This window comes from Coregonus clupeaformis, chromosome 1, assembly GCF_020615455.1.
Source record: "Coregonus clupeaformis isolate EN_2021a chromosome 1, ASM2061545v1, whole genome shotgun sequence".
Classification (NCBI taxonomy): domain Eukaryota; kingdom Metazoa; phylum Chordata; class Actinopteri; order Salmoniformes; family Salmonidae; genus Coregonus; species Coregonus clupeaformis.
The window spans coordinates 94,367,223-94,386,296 of NC_059192.1; the positions used below are offsets into that span (position 1 = coordinate 94,367,223).

General features: G+C 39.8%; 1 protein-coding gene across 1 annotated transcript in view; it reads left to right on the forward strand.

Annotated features, from left to right (window-relative positions):
• Positions 1 to 19,074, forward strand: part of nid1a (nidogen 1a) — a 97,277-nt gene that overhangs the window by 65,112 nt on the left and 13,091 nt on the right. Inside the window, exon 20 of the mRNA XM_041895502.1 lies at positions 2,163 to 2,286. Within this exon, the coding sequence (XP_041751436.1) occupies positions 2,163 to 2,286 (124 nt within the window). The remainder of the gene's footprint in view (positions 1 to 2,162; positions 2,287 to 19,074) is intronic.

The following is a 19,074-nucleotide window of genomic DNA, read 5'->3' on the forward strand; positions in this document are numbered from 1 at the left end:
TTTGAACCTAGTTGGTTTAGCCACAGAAAAAGACAGCAACCTTCCCGCTAGCCATGATTGGCTGAGATAATGAGTGGGCTGGACATGCCGAGAGATGAGTTCGGATTGGTCTGTTATTTAGCATGCTTCTGTCTATAACATGGGCTGGTCAGTATGTGTAGGTAATCGTTTCTTAAGCGGCTTTTTTGAACGATATCACGTAGTAGAACTGCAAAAGTGTTGCTCTCCACTTTCTGGAGGACCGAGTTTTGAAATCAGTGGAATTAGAGTATGATAGTTAAGGAGAAAATTCTGGCGTTTGATTGCAAATATGCAGATGGAGTCAAAAGAGAACACACAGAAGGCTGTTGTATATAACACCTGTTTTCGGATTACATCTTCAAACTAAGGGCAACCATGGCAACCGTGACAGAGAGGGAGAAGCGTCCATCCATGTATACGGATAAGGTAGTCTAGCTAGCTACATTTTCAGATATTACACGTTTTTAATTTAGTCAGAAAGTCATTTTCATTTCAAGTTAAAGTGTACTGTTAGCTAGCTAGCTATCATTAGCTGGCTTGCTCGCTAACTAACATTACGTGTATGATCTGTGTAGTAATATTATTCATATTTCAGAGCCATTTGCATTGCTAGTTATAGCCTAATGTTAGCTAGCTAACATTGAACCTGGTTGGTTAGCTACCTGCAGATTCATGCAGGGTAGTAACGTTATGAGTTGGGATTATGGTTCATTGTTTAGCTAGCTAGCTACATGTCTAAACAAAAGACTCAATGCAAGTAACCATTTCAATAGAATGTTCATGATGTCACTGTGACAACTGTCGATACACACAGCTGGTATATTCGCTCAATAACTGACAAATGTATGAACGCTCAAAACCCGTTGAATATGGCCGGTGTCAGTAAAAGTTGGCAAGAAAACGTAACTAAATTGTTGCCAGCAGCACAGTTAGTCACCAACGCTCTGGATAACATAAAAACAGCCTAACCAGCTCTGCTAGGGCGAGTAAAATGGTCAGAGTGAGCTGTTCTCTCATTTGTGTCTGGAAGTAGCTAGCAAGCTAGCCAACGTTAGCCAGTTAGCTTGGGTGCTTGACTGCTGTTGTTAGGTCAGAACGCTCAGATCAACCCTACTCCTCGGCCAGAGCGTCCAGTGTGCGCTCTGAAAGCTCCGAGAGCGAAACGCTCTGAATTTACGAATGGCCAATCTGACACGGGTCTGAGTCTACGAACGCCCAGAGCTCACTATGAGCACACTCTGGCACTCCAAATAAAATGTACGAACACACCCGTAGTATAAACCAGCCTTTAGTCTTGATATCTTTGGTTGTTTAGTACATGGCCTCACATGTGACTCCTTAAAGAGATGGGTGGGGCTAAGGCTTTAGAGGGTGTGAACGATACTGAATGGGTGTAGACAAAGAAGAGCTCTCCAGTAGGTACCAAAACATTCAAGGGCCATTTTCTCAAAAGTGAGGTTACAAGTTTATCAACTTTCAAAGCAGAATTACTTTCCCATTGTTCCTCAATTTCAAATTTTGCTACATAAGACCGAATCAAGCCGGTCGGTCACATTTTTGTAGTGACTGAATGTACACCATCCAAAGTGTAATTAATAACTTCACCATGCTCAAAGGGATATTCAATGTTTTTTTTTTGTTTTTTTTTAACCATCTACCAATAGGTGCCCTTCTTTGCGAGGCATTGGAAAACCTCCCTTGTCATTGTGGTTGAATCTGTGTTTGAAATTCACTGCTCAACTGAGGGACCTTACAGATAATTGTATGTGTGGGGTACAGATATAAGGTATTCATTCAAAAATCATGTCAAACAATATTATTGCACACAGAGTGAGTCCATGCAACTTACTTTGTGACTTGTTAAACAATGTTTTACTCCTGAACTTATTTAGGCTTGCCATAATAAAAGGGTTGAACACTTATTGACTCAAGACATTTCAGCTTTTCATTTTAAATTAATTTGTAAAAACATACATGTAATTCCACTTTGACATGATGGGGTATTGTGTGTAGGCCAATGACACATAATCTCAATTTAATCCATTTTAAATTCAGGCTGTAACACAACACAATGTGGAAAAGGTCAAGGGGTGTGTACTTTCTTAAGGCCCAGTATATAATATGTATTCTCTTGTCTTCAGGAACTCACATGATGGAGTGTATGAACCCAGTGCAGGGAGACAGGAGGAAAGCCATGGAGGAGATCCAGTACCCGTTTGGAATCACCTCCTATGGGAAGAACATCTACTACACTGACTGGAGGAGGTAGACAGGATCTAGACATAACTATCATAATATCTACTACACTGACTGGAGGAGGTAGACAGGATCTAGACATAACTATCATAACATCTACTACACTGGCTGGAGGAGGTAGACAGGATCTAGACATAACTATCATAATATCTACTACACTGACTGGAGGAGGTAGACAGGATCTAGACATAACTATCATAATATCTACTACACTGACTGGAGGAGGTAGACAGGATCTAGACATAACTATCATAATATCTACTACACTGACTGGAGGAGGTAGACAGGATCTAGACATAACTATCATAATATCTACTACACTGACTGGAGGAGGTAGACAGGATCTAGACATAACTATCATAATATCTACTACACTGACTGGAGGAGGTAGGATGGATCTAGACATAACTATCATAATATCTACTACACTGACTGGAGGAGGTAGACAGGATCTAGACATAACTATCATAATATCTACTACACTGACTGGAGGAGGTAGACAGGATCTAGACATAACTATCATAATATCTACTACACTGACTGGAGGAGGTAGACAGGATCTAGACATAACTATCATAATATCTACTACACTGACTGGAGGAGGTAGACAGGATCTAGACATAACTATCATAATATCTACTACACTGACTGGAGGAGGTAGACAGGATCTAGACATAACTATCATAATATCTACTACACTGACTGGAGGAGGTAGACAGGATCTAGACATAACTATCATAATATCTACTACACTGACTGGAGGAGGTAGACAGGATCCAGACATAACTATCATAATATCTACTACACTGACTGGAGGAGGTAGACAGGATCTAGACATAACTATCATAATATCTACTACACTGACTGGAGGAGGTAGACAGGATCTAGACATAACTATCATAATATCTACTACACTGACTGGAGGAGGTAGACAGGATCTAGACATAACTATCATAATATCTACTACACTGACTGGAGGATGTAGACAGGATCCAGACATAACTATCATAATATCTACTACACTGACTGGAGGAGGTAGACAGGATCTAGACATAACTATCATAATATCTACTACACTGACTGGAGGAGGTAGACAGGATCTAGACATAACTATCATAATATCTACTACACTGACTGGAGGAGGTAGACAGGATCTAGACATAACTATCATAATATCTACTACACTGACTGGAGGATGTAGACAGGATCTAGACATAACTATCATAATATCTACTACACTGACTGGAGGAGGTAGACAGGATCCAGACATAACTATCATAATATCTACTACACTGACTGGAGGAGGTAGGATGGATCCAGACATAACTATCATAATATCTACTACACTGACTGGAGGAGGTAGACAGGATCTAGACATAACTATCATAATATCTACTACACTGACTGGAGGAGGTAGACAGGATCTAGACATAACTATCATAATATCTACTACACTGACTGGAGGAGGTAGGATGGATCCAGACATAACTATCATAATATCTACTACACTGACTGGAGGAGGTAGACAGGATCTAGACATAACTATCATAATATCTACTACACTGACTGGAGGAGGTAGACAGGATCTAGACATAACTATCATAATATCTACTACACTGACTGGAGGAGGTAGACAGGATCTAGACATAACTATCATAATATCTACTACACTGACTGGAGGAGGTAGACAGGATCCAGACATAACTATCATAATATCTACTACACTGACTGGAGGAGGTAGACAGGATCCAGACATAACTATCATAATATCTACTACACTGACTGGAGGAGGTAGACAGGATCCATACATAACTATCATAATATCTACTACACTGACTGGAGGAGGTAGACAGGATCCAGACATAACTATCATAATATCTACTACACTGAATGGAGGAGGTAGACAGGATCTAGACATAACTATCATAATATCTACTACACTGACTGGAGGAGGTAGACAGGATCTAGACATAACTAACATAATATCTACTACACTGACTGGAGGAGGTAGGATGGATCCAGACATAACTATCATAATATCTACTACACTGACTGGAGGAGGTAGACAGGATCCAGACATAACTATCATAATATCTACTACACTGACTGGAGGAGGTAGGATGGATCCAGACATAACTATCATAATATCTACTACACTGACTAGAGGAGGTAGACAGGATCCAGACATAACTATCATAATGTCTACTACACTGACTGGAGGAGGTAGACAGGATCCAGACATAACTATCATAATATCTACTACACTGACTGGAGGAGGTAGACAGGATCCAGACATAACTATCATAATATCTACTACACTGACTGGAGGAGGTAGACAGGATCTAGACATAACTATCATAATATCTACTACACTGACTGGAGGAGGTAGACAGGATCTAGACATAACTATCATAATATCTACTACACTGACTGGAGGAGGTAGACAGGATCTAGACATAACTATCATAATATCTACTACACTGACTGGAGGAGGTAGACAGGATCTAGACATAACTATCATAATATCTACTACACTGACTGGAGGAGGTAGACAGGATCTAGACATAACTATCATAATATCTACTACACTGACTGGAGGAGGTAGACAGGATCCAGACATAACTATCATAATATCTACTACACTGACTGGAGGAGGTAGACAGGATCTAGACATAACTATCATAATATCTACTACACTGACTGGAGGAGGTAGGCTGGATCCAGACATAACTATCATAATATCTACTACACTGACTGGAGGAGGTAGGCAGGATCTAGACATAACTATCATAATATCTACTACACTGACTGGAGGAGGTAGACAGGATCTAGACATAACTATCATAATATCTACTACACTGACTGGAGGAGGTAGACAGGATCTAGACATAACTATCATAATATCTACTACACTGACTGGAGGAGGTAGACAGGATCTAGACATAACTATCATAATATCTACTACACTGACTGGAGGAGGTAGACAGGATCCAGACATAACTATCATAATATCTACTACACTGACTGGAGGAGGTAGGATGGATCCAGACATAACTATCATAATATCTACTACACTGACTGGAGGAGGTAGGCAGGATCTAGACATAACTATCATAATATCTACTACACTGACTGGAGGAGGTAGACAGGATCCAGACATAACTATCATAATATCTACTACACTGACTGGAGGAGGTAGACAGGATCCAGACATAACTATCATAATATCTACTACACTGACTGGAGGAGGTAGACAGGATCTAGACATAACTATCATAATATCTACTACACTGACTGGAGGAGGTAGACAGGATCTAGACATAACTATCATAATATCTACTACACTGACTGGAGGAGGTAGACAGGATCCAGACATAACTATCATAATATCTACTACACTGACTGGAGGAGGTAGACAGGATCCAGACATAACTATCATAATATCTACTACACTGACTGGAGGAGGTAGGATGGATCCAGACATAACTATCATAATATCTACTACACTGACTGGAGGAGGTAGACAGGATCTAGACATAACTATCATAATATCTACTACACTGACTGGAGGAGGTAGACAGGATCCAGACATAACTATCATAATATCTACTACACTGACTGGAGGAGGTAGACAGGATCTAGACATAACTATCATAATATCTACTACACTGACTGGAGGAGGTAGACAGGATCCAGACATAACTATCATAATATCTACTACACTGACTGGAGGAGGTAGGATGGATCCAGACATAACTATCATAATATCTACTACACTGACTGGAGGAGGTAGACAGGATCCAGACATAACTATCATAATATCTACTACACTGACTGGAGGAGGTAGACAGGATCTAGACATAACTATCATAATATCTACTACACTGACTGGAGGAGGTAGACAGGATCCAGACATAACTATCATAATATCTACTACACTGACTGGAGGAGGTAGGATGGATCCAGACATAACTATCATAATATCTACTACACTGACTGGAGGAGGTAGACAGGATCCAGACATAACTATCATAATATCTACTACACTGACTGGAGGAGGTAGACAGGATCTAGACATAACTATCATAATATCTACTACACTGACTGGAGGAGGTAGACAGGATCTAGACATAACTATCATAATATCTACTACACTGACTGGAGGAGGTAGACAGGATCTAGACATAACTATCATAATATCTACTACACTGACTGGAGGAGGTAGACAGGATCTAGACATAACTATCATAATATCTACTACACTGACTGGAGGAGGTAGACTGGATCCAGACATAACTATCATAATATCTACTACACTGACTGGAGGAGGTAGACAGGATCTAGACATAACTATCATAATATCTACTACACTGACTGGAGGAGGTAGACAGGATCCAGACATAACTATCATAATATCTACTACACTGACTGGAGGAGGTAGACAGGATCTAGACATAACTATCATAATATCTACTACACTGACTGGAGGAGGTAGACAGGATCCGGACATAACTATCATAATATCTACTACACTGACTGGAGGAGGTAGACAGGATCTAGACATAACTATCATAATATCTACTACACTGACTGGAGGAGGTAGACAGGATCCAGACATAACTATCATAATATCTACTACACTGACTGGAGGAGGTAGGATGGATCCAGACATAACTATCATAATATCTACTACACTGACTGGAGGAGGTAGACAGGATCTAGACATAACTATCATAATATCTACTACACTGACTGGAGGAGGTAGACAGGATCCAGACATAACTATCATAATATCTACTACACTGACTGGAGGAGGTAGGATGGATCCAGACATAACTATCATAATATCTACTACACTGACTGGAGGAGGTAGACAGGATCCAGACATAACTATCATAATATCTACTACACTGACTGGAGGAGGTAGACAGGATCCAGACATAACTATCATAATATCTACTACACTGACAGGGGAGGAGGTAGACAGGATCTAGACATAACTATCATAATATCTACTACACTGACTGGAGGAGGTAGACAGGATCTAGACATAACTATCATAATATCTACTACACTGACTGGAGGAGGTAGACAGGATCTAGACATAACTATCATAATATCTACTACACTGACTGGAGGAGGTAGACAGGATCCAGACATAACTATCATAATATCTACTACACTGACTGGAGGAGGTAGACAGGATCTAGACATAACTATCATAATATCTACTACACTGACTGGAGGAGGTAGACAGGATCTAGACATAACTATCATAATATCTACTACACTGACTGGAGGAGGTAGACAGGATCTAGACATAACTATCATAATATCTACTACACTGACTGGAGGAGGTAGACAGGATCTAGACATAACTATCATAATATCTACTACACTGACTGGAGGAGGTAGGATGGATCCAGACATAACTATCATAATATCTACTACACTGACTGGAGGAGGTAGACAGGATCTAGACATAACTATCATAATATCTACTACACTGACTGGAGGAGGTAGACAGGATCTAGACATAACTATCATAATATCTACTACACTGACTGGAGGAGGTAGACAGGATCTAGACATAACTATCATAATATCTACTACACTGACTGGAGGAGGTAGACAGGATCTAGACATAACTATCATAATATCTACTACACTGACTGGAGGAGGTAGGATGGATCCAGACATAACTATCATAATATCTACTACACTGACTGGAGGAGGTAGACAGGATCTAGACATAACTATCATAATATCTACTACACTGACTGGAGGAGGTAGACAGGATCTAGACATTACTATCATAATATCTACTACACTGACTGGAGGAGGTAGACAGGATCCAGACATAACTATCATAATATCTACTACACTGACTGGATGAGGTAGACAGGATCCAGACATAACTATCATAATATCTACTACACTGACTGGAGGAGGTAGACAGGATCTAGACATAACTATCATAATATCTACTACACTGACTGGAGGAGGTAGACAGGATCCAGACATAACTATCATAATATCTACTACACTGACTGGAGGAGGTAGGATGGATCCAGACATAACTATCATAATATCTACTACACTGACTGGAGGAGGTAGAAAGGATCCAGACATAACTATCATAATATCTACTACACTGACTGGAGGAGGTAGACAGGATCCAGACATAACTATCATAATATCTACTACACTGACTGGAGGAGGTAGGATGGATCCAGACATAACTATCATAATATCTACTACACTGACTGGAGGAGGTAGAAAGGATCCAGACATAACTATCATAATATCTACTACACTGACTGGAGGAGGTAGACAGGATCTAGACATAACTATCATAATATCTACTACACTGACTGGAGGAGGTAGACAGGATCTAGACATAACTATCATAATATCTACTACACTGACTGGAGGAGGTAGACAGGATCTAGACATAACTATCATAATATCTACTACACTGACAGGGGAGGAGGTAGACAGGATCTAGACATAACTATCATAATATCTACTACACTGACTGGAGGAGGTAGACAGGATCCAGACATAACTATCATAATATCTACTACACTGACTGGAGGAGGTAGACAGGATCTAGACATAACTATCATAATATCTACTACACTGACTGGAGGAGGTAGGATGGATCCAGACATAACTATCATAATATCTACTACACTGACTGGAGGAGGTAGACAGGATCCAGACATAACTATCATAATATCTACTACACTGACTGGAGGAGGTAGCCAGGATCCAGACATAACTATCATAATATCTACTACACTGACTGGAGGAGGTAGACAGGATCTAGACATAACTATCATAATATCTACTACACTGACTGGAGGAGGTAGACAGGATCTAGACATAACTATCATAATATCTACTACACTGACTGGAGGAGGTAGGATGGATCCAGACATAACTATCATAATATCTACTACACTGACTGGAGGAGGTAGACAGGATCCAGACATAACTATCATAATATCTACTACACTGACTGGAGGAGGTAGACAGGATCTAGACATAACTATCATAATATCTACTACACTGACTGGAGGAGATAGACATGATCCAGACATAACTATCATAATATCTACTACACTGACTGGAGGAGGTAGACAGGATCTAGACATAACTATCATAATATCTACTACACTGACTGGAGGAGGTAGGATGGATCCAGACATAACTATCATAATATCTACTACACTGACTGGAGGAAGTAGACAGGATCTAGACATAACTATCATAATATCTACTACACTGACTGGAGGAGGTAGACAGGATCTAGACATAACTATCATAATATCTACTACACTGACTGGAGGAGGTAGACAGGATCTAGACATAACTATCATAATATCTACTACACTGACTGGAGGAGGTAGACAGGATCCAGACATAACTATCATAATATCTACTACACTGACTGGAGGAGGTAGACAGGATCTAGACATAACTATCATAATATCTACTACACTGACTGGAGGAGGTAGGTGGATCCAGACATAACTATCATAATATCTACTACACTGACTGGAGGAGGTAGACAGGATCTAGACATAACTATCATAATATCTACTACACTGACTGGAGGAGGTAGACAGGATCCAGACATAACTATCATAATATCTACTACACTGACTGGAGGAGGTAGGATGGATCCAGACATAACTATCATAATATCTACTACACTGACTGGAGGAGGTAGACAGGATCTAGACATAACTATCATAATATCTACTACACTGACTGGAGGAGGTAGACAGGATCTAGACATAACTATCATAATATCTACTACACTGACTGGAGGAGGTAGACAGGATCCAGACATAACTATCATAATATCTACTACACTGACTGGAGGAGGTAGACAGGATCCAGACATAACTATCATAATATCTACTACATTGACTGGAGGAGGTAGACAGGATCCAGACATAACTATCATAATATCTACTACACTGACTGGAGGAGGTAGACAGGATCCAGACATAACTATCATAATATCTACTACACTGACTGGAGGAGGTAGGATGGATCCAGACATAACTATCATAATATCTACTACACTGACAGGGGAGGAGGTAGACAGGATCCAGACATAACTATCATAATATCTACTACACTGACTGGAGGAAGTAGACAGGATCTAGACATAACTATCATAATATCTACTACACTGACTGGAGGAGGTAGACAGGATCTAGACATAACTATCATAATATCTAATACACTGACTGGAGGAGGTAGACAGGATCTAGACATAACTATCATAATATCTACTACACTGACTGGAGGAGGTAGACAGGATCTAGACATAACTATCATAATATCTACTACACTGACTGGAGGAGGTAGGATGGATCCAGACATAACTATCATAATATCTACTACACTGACTGGAGGAGGTAGACAGGATCTAGACATAACTATCATAATATCTACTACACTGACTGGAGGAGGTAGACAGGATCTAGACATAACTATCATAATATCTACTACACTGACTGGAGGAGGTAGACAGGATCTAGACATAACTATCATAATATCTACTACACTGACTGGAGGAGGTAGACAGGATCTAGACATAACTATCATAATATCTACTACACTGACTGGAGGAGGTAGACAGGATCTAGACATAACTATCATAATATCTACTACACTGACTGGAGGAGGTAGACAGGATCTAGACATAACTATCATAATATCTACTACACTGACTGGAGGAGGTAGACAGGATCTAGACATAACTATCATAATATCTACTACACTGACTGGAGGAGGTAGACAGGATCTAGACATAACTATCATAATATCTACTACACTGACTGGAGGAGGTAGACAGGATCTAGACATAACTATCATAATATCTACTACACTGACTGGAGGAGGTAGGATGGATCCAGACATAACTATCATAATATCTACTACACTGACTGGAGGAGGTAGACAGGATCCAGACATAACTATCATAATATCTACTACACTGACTGGAGGAGGTAGACAGGATCCAGACATAACTATCATAATATCTACTACACTGACTGGAGGAGGTAGGAAGGATCCAGACATAACTATCATAATATCTACTACACTGACTGGAGGAGGTAGACAGGATCTAGACATAACTATCATAATATCTACTACACTGACTGGAGGAGGTAGACAGGATCTAGACATAACTATCATAATATCTACTACACTGACTGGAGGAGGTAGACAGGATCTAGACACAACTATCATAATATCTACTACACTGACTGGAGGAGGTAGACAGGATCTAGACATAACTATCATAATATCTACTACACTGACTGGAGGAGGTAGACAGGATCCAGACATAACTATCATAATATCTACTACACTGACTGGAGGAGGTAGACAGGATCCAGACATAACTATCATAATATCTACTACACTGACTGGAGGAGGTAGACAGGATCTAGACATAACTATCATAATATCTACTACACTGACTGGAGGAGGTAGACAGGATCTAGACATAACTATCATAATATCTACTACACTGACTGGAGGAGGTAGACAGGATCTAGACATAACTATCATAATATCTACTACACTGACTGGAGGAGGTAGGATGGATCCAGACATATCTATCATAATATCTACTACACTGACTGGAGGAGGTAGACAGGATCTAGACATAACTATCATAATATCTACTACACTGACTGGAGGAGGTAGGATGGATCCAGACATAACTATCATAATATCTACTACACTGACTGGAGGAGGTAGACAGGATCTAGACATAACTATCATAATATCTACTACACTGACTGGAGGAGGTAGACAGGATTTAGACATAACTATCATAATATCTACTACACTGACTGGAGGAGGTAGACAGGATCTAGACATAACTATCATAATATCTACTACACTGACTGGAGGAGGTAGACAGGATCCAGACATAACTATCATAATATCTACTACACTGACTGGAGGAGGTAGGCTGGATCCAGACATAACTATCATAATATCTACTACACTGACTGGAGGAGGTAGACAGGATCTAGACATAACTATCATAATATCTACTACACTGACTGGAGGAGGTAGACAGGATCTAGACATAACTATCATAATATCTACTACACTGACTGGAGGAGGTAGGCTGGATCCAGACATAACTATCATAATATCTACTACACTGACTGGAGGAGGTAGACAGGATCCAGACATAACTATCATAATATCTACTACACTGACTGGAGGAGGTAGACAGGATCTAGACATAACTATCATAATATCTACTACACTGACTGGAGGAGGTAGGATGGATCTAGACATAACTATCATAATATCTACTACACTGACTGGAGGAGGTAGACAGGATCTAGACATAACTATCATAATATCTACTACACTGACTGGAGGAGGTAGACAGGATCTAGACATAACTATCATAATATCTACTACACTGACTGGAGGATGTAGACAGGATCTAGACATAACTATCATAATATCTACTACACTGACTGGAGGAGGTAGACAGGATCTAGACATAACTATCATAATATCTACTACACTGACTGGAGGAGGTAGACAGGATCCAGACATAACTATCATAATATCTACTACACTGACTGGAGGAGGTAGGATGGATCCAGACATAACTATCATAATATCTACTACACTGACTGGAGGAGGTAGACAGGATCTAGACATAACTATCATAATATCTACTACACTGACTGGAGGAGGTAGACAGGATCCAGACATAACTATCATAATATCTACTACACTGACTGGAGGAGGTAGACAGGATCCAGACATAACTATCATAATATCTACTACACTGACTGGAGGAGGTAGACAGGATCTAGACATAACTATCATAATATCTACTACACTGACTGGAGGAGGTAGACAGGATCTAGACATAACTATCATAATATCTACTACACTGACTGGAGGAGGTAGACAGGATCCAGACATAACTATCATAATATCTACTACACTGACTGGAGGAGGTAGACAGGATCCAGACATAACTATCATAATATCTACTACACTGACTGGAGGAGGTAGAGATGGATCCAGACATAACTATCATAATATCTACTACACTGACTGGAGGAGGTAGACAGGATCTAGACATAACTATCATAATATCTACTACACTGACTGGAGGAGGTAGACAGGATCCAGACATAACTATCATAATATCTACTACACTGACTGGAGGAGGTAGACAGGATCTAGACATAACTATCATAATATCTACTACACTGACTGGAGGAGGTAGACAGGATCCAGACATAACTATCATAATATCTACTACACTGACTGGAGGAGGTAGGATGGATCCAGACATAACTATCATAATATCTACTACACTGACTGGAGGAGGTAGACAGGATCCAGACATAACTATCATAATATCTACTACACTGACTGGAGGAGGTAGACAGGATCTAGACATAACTATCATAATATCTACTACACTGACTGGAGGAGGTAGACAGGATCCAGACATAACTATCATAATATCTACTACACTGACTGGAGGAGGTAGGAAGGATCCAGACATAACTATCATAATATCTACTACACTGACTGGAGGAGGTAGACAGGATCCAGACATAACTATCATAATATCTACTACACTGACTGGAGGAGGTAGACAGGATCTAGACATAACTATCATAATATCTACTACACTGACTGGAGGAGGTAGACAGGATCTAGACATAACTATCATAATATCTACTACACTGACTGGAGGAGGTAGACAGGATCTAGACATAACTATCATAATATCTACTACACTGACTGGAGGAGGTAGACAGGATCTAGACATAACTATCATAATATCTACTACACTGACTGGAGGAGGTAGGCATGGATCCAGACATAACTATCATAATATCTACTACACTGACTGGAGGAGGTAGACAGGATCTAGACATAACTATCATAATATCTACTACACTGACTGGAGGAGGTAGACAGGATCCAGACATAACTATCATAATATCTACTACACTGACTGGAGGAGGTAGACAGGATCTAGACATAACTATCATAATATCTACTACACTGACTGGAGGAGGTAGACAGGATCCGGACATAACTATCATAATATCTACTACACTGACTGGAGGAGGTAGACAGGATCTAGACATAACTATCATAATATCTACTACACTGACTGGAGGAGGTAGACAGGATCCAGACATAACTATCATAATATCTACTACACTGACTGGAGGAGGTAGGATGGATCCAGACATAACTATCATAATATCTACTACACTGACTGGAGGAGGTAGACAGGATCTAGACATAACTATCATAATATCTACTACACTGACTGGAGGAGGTAGACAGGATCCAGACATAACTATCATAATATCTACTACACTGACTGGAGGAGGTAGGACAGGATCTAGACATAACTATCATAATATCTACTACACTGACTGGAGGAGGTAGACAGGATCTAGACATAACTATCATAATATCTACTACACTGACTGGAGGAGGTAGACAGGATCCAGACATAACTATCATAATATCTACTACACTGACATGGAGGAGGTAGACAGGATCTAGACATAACTATCATAATATCTACTACACTGACTGGAGGAGGTAGACAGGATCTAGACATAACTATCATAATATCTACTACACTGACTGGAGGAGGTAGACAGGATCCAGACATAACTATCATAATATCTACTACAATGACTGGAGGAGGTAGACAGGATCTAGACATAACTATCATAATATCTACTACACTGACTGGAGGAGGTAGACAGGATCCAGACATAACTATCATAATATCTACTACACTGACTGGAGGAGGTAGACAGGATCTAGACATAACTATCATAATATCTACTACACTGACTGGAGGAGGTAGACAGGATCTAGACATAACTATCATAATATCTACTACACTGACTGGAGGAGGTAGACAGGATCTAGACATAACTATCATAATATCTACTACACTGACTGGAGGAGGTAGACAGGATCTAGACATAACTATCATAATATCTACTACACTGACTGGAGGAGGTAGGCAGGATCCAGACATAACTATCATAATATCTACTACACTGACTGGAGGAGGTAGACAGGATCTAGACATAACTATCATAATATCTACTACACTGACTGGAGGAGGTAGACAGGATCTAGACATAACTATCATAATATCTACTACACTGACTGGAGGAGGTAGACAGGATCTAGACATAACTATCATAATATCTACTACACTGACTGGAGGAGGTAGACAGGATCTAGACATAACTATCATAATATCTACTACACTGACTGGAGGAGGTAGGCAGGATCCAGACATAACTATCATAATATCTACTACACTGACTGGAGGAGGTAGACAGGATCTAGACATAACTATCATAATATCTACTACACTGACTGGAGGAGGTAGACAGGATCTAGACATAACTATCATAATATCTACTACACTGACTGGAGGAGGTAGACAGGATCTAGACATAACTATCATAATATCTACTACACTGACTGGAGGAGGTAGACAGGATCCAGACATAACTATCATAATATCTACTACACTGACTGGAGGAGGTAGACAGGATCTAGACATAACTATCATAATATCTACTACACTGACTGGAGGAGGTAGACAGGATCCAGACATAACTATCATAATATCTACTACACTGACTGGAGGAGGTAGACAGGATCCAGACATAACTATCATAATATCTACTACACTGACTGGAGGAGGTAGAAAGGATCCAGACATAACTATCATAATATCTACTACACTGACTGGAGGAGGTAGACAGGATCCAGACATAACTATCATAATATCTACTACACTGACTGGAGGAGGTAGACAGGATCCAGACATAACTATCATAATATCTACTACACTGACTGGAGGAGGTAGACAGGATCTAGACATAACTATCATAATATCTACTACACTGACTGGAGGAGGTAGACAGGATCTAGACATAACTATCATAATATCTACTACACTGACTGGAGGAGGTAGACAGGATCTAGACATAACTATCATAATATCTACTACACTGACTGGAGGAGGTAGACAGGATCTAGACATAACTATCATAATATCTACTACACTGACTGGAGGAGGTAGACAGGATCAGACATAACTATCATAATATCTACTACACTGACTGGAGGAGGTAGACAGGATCTAGACATAACTATCATAATATCTACTACACTGACTGGAGGAGGTAGACAGGATCCAGACATAACTATCATAATATCTACTACACTGACTGGAGGAGGTAGACAGGATCTAGACATAACTATCATAATATCTACTACACTGACTGGAGGAGGTAGACAGGATCCAGACATAACTATCATAATATCTACTACACTGACTGGAGGAGGTAGACAGGATCTAGACATAACTATCATAATATCTACTACACTGACTGGAGGAGGTAGACAGGATCTAGACATAACTATCATAATATCTACTACACTGACTGGAGGAGGTAGACAGGATCTAGACATAACTATCATAATATCTACTACACTGACTGGAGGAGGTAGACAGGATCCAGACATAACTATCATAATATCTACTACACTGACTGGAGGAGGTAGACAGGATCTAGACATAACTATCATAATATCTACTACACTGACTGGAGGAGGTAGACAGGATCCAGACATAACTATCATAATATCTACTACACTGACTGGAGGAGGTAGACAGGATCCAGACATAACTATCATAATATCTACTACACTGACTGGAGGAGGTAGACAGGATCCAGACATAACTATCATAATATCTACTACACTGACTGGAGGAGGTAGACAGGATCCAGACATAACTATCATAATATCTACTACACTGACTGGAGGAGGTAGACAGGATCTAGACATAACTATCATAATATCTACTACACTGACTGGAGGAGGTAGACAGGATCTAGACATAACTATCATAATATCTACTACACTGACTGGAGGGAGGTAGACAGGATCCAGACATAACTATCATAATATCTACTACACTGACTGGAGGAGGTAGACAGGATCTAGACATAACTATCATAATATCTACTACACTGACTGGAGGAGGTAGACAGGATCTAGACATAACTATCATAATATCTACTACACTGACTGGAGGAGGTAGACAGGATCTAGACATAACTATCATAATATCTACTACACTGACTGGAGGAGGTAGACAGGATCTAGACATAACTATCATAATATCTACTACACTGACTGGAGGAGGTAGACAGGATCTAGACATAACTATCATAATATCTACTACACTGACTGGAGGAGGTAGACAGGATCTAGACATAACTATCATAATATCTACTACACTGACTGGAGGAGGTAGACAGGATCTAGACATAACTATCATAATATCTACTACACTGACTGGAGGAGGTAGACAGGATCTAGACATAACTATCATAATATCTACTACACTGACTGGAGGAGGTAGACAGGATCTAGACATAACTATCATAATATCTACTACACTGACTGGAGGAGGTAGACAGGATCCAGACATAACTATCATAATATCTACTACACTGACTGGAGGAGGTAGACAGGATCTAGACATAACTATCATAATATCTACTACACTGACTGGAGGAGGTAGACAGGATCTAGACATAACTATCATAATATCTACTACACTGACTGGAGGAGGTAGACAGGATCCAGACATAACTATCATAATATCTACTACACTGACTGGAGGAGGTAGACAGGATCTAGACATAACTATCATAATATCTACTACACTGACTGGAGGAGGTAGACAGGATCTAGACATAACTATCATAATATCTACTACACTGACTGGAGGAGGTAGACAGGATCCAGACATAACTATCATAATATCTACTACACTGACTGGAGGAGGTAGACAGGATCTAGACATAACTATCATAATATCTACTACACTGACTGGAGGAGGTAGACAGGATCTAGACATAACTATCATAATATCTACTACACTGACTGGAGGAGGTAGACAGGATCTAGACATAACTATCATAATATCTACTACACTGACTGGAGGAGGTAGACAGGATCTAGACATAACTATCATAATATCTACTACACTGACTGGAGGAGGTAGACAGGATCCAGACATAACTATCATAATATCTACTACACTGACTGGAGGAGGTAGACAGGATCTAGACATAACTATCATAATATCTACTACACTGACTGGAGGAGGTAGACAGGATCCAGACATAACTATCATAATATCTACTACACTGACTGGAGGAGGTAGACAGGATCTAGACATAACTATCATAATATCTACTACACTGACTGGAGGAGGTAGACAGGATCTAGACATAACTATCATAATATCTACTACACTGACTGGAGGAGGTAGACAGGATCTAGACATAACTATCATAATATCTACTACACTGACTGGAGGAGGTAGACAGGATCTAGACATAACTATCATAATATCTACTACACTGACTGGAGGAGGTAGACAGGATCTAGACATAACTATCATAATATCTACTACACTGACTGGAGGAGGTAGACAGGATCCAGACATAACTATCATAATATCTACTACACTGACTGGAGGAGGTAGACAGGATCTAGACATAACTATCATAATATCTACTACACTGACTGGAGGAGGTAGACAGGATCCAGACATAACTATCATAATATCTACTACACTGACTGGAGGAGGTAGACAGGATCCAGACATAACTATCATAATATCTACTA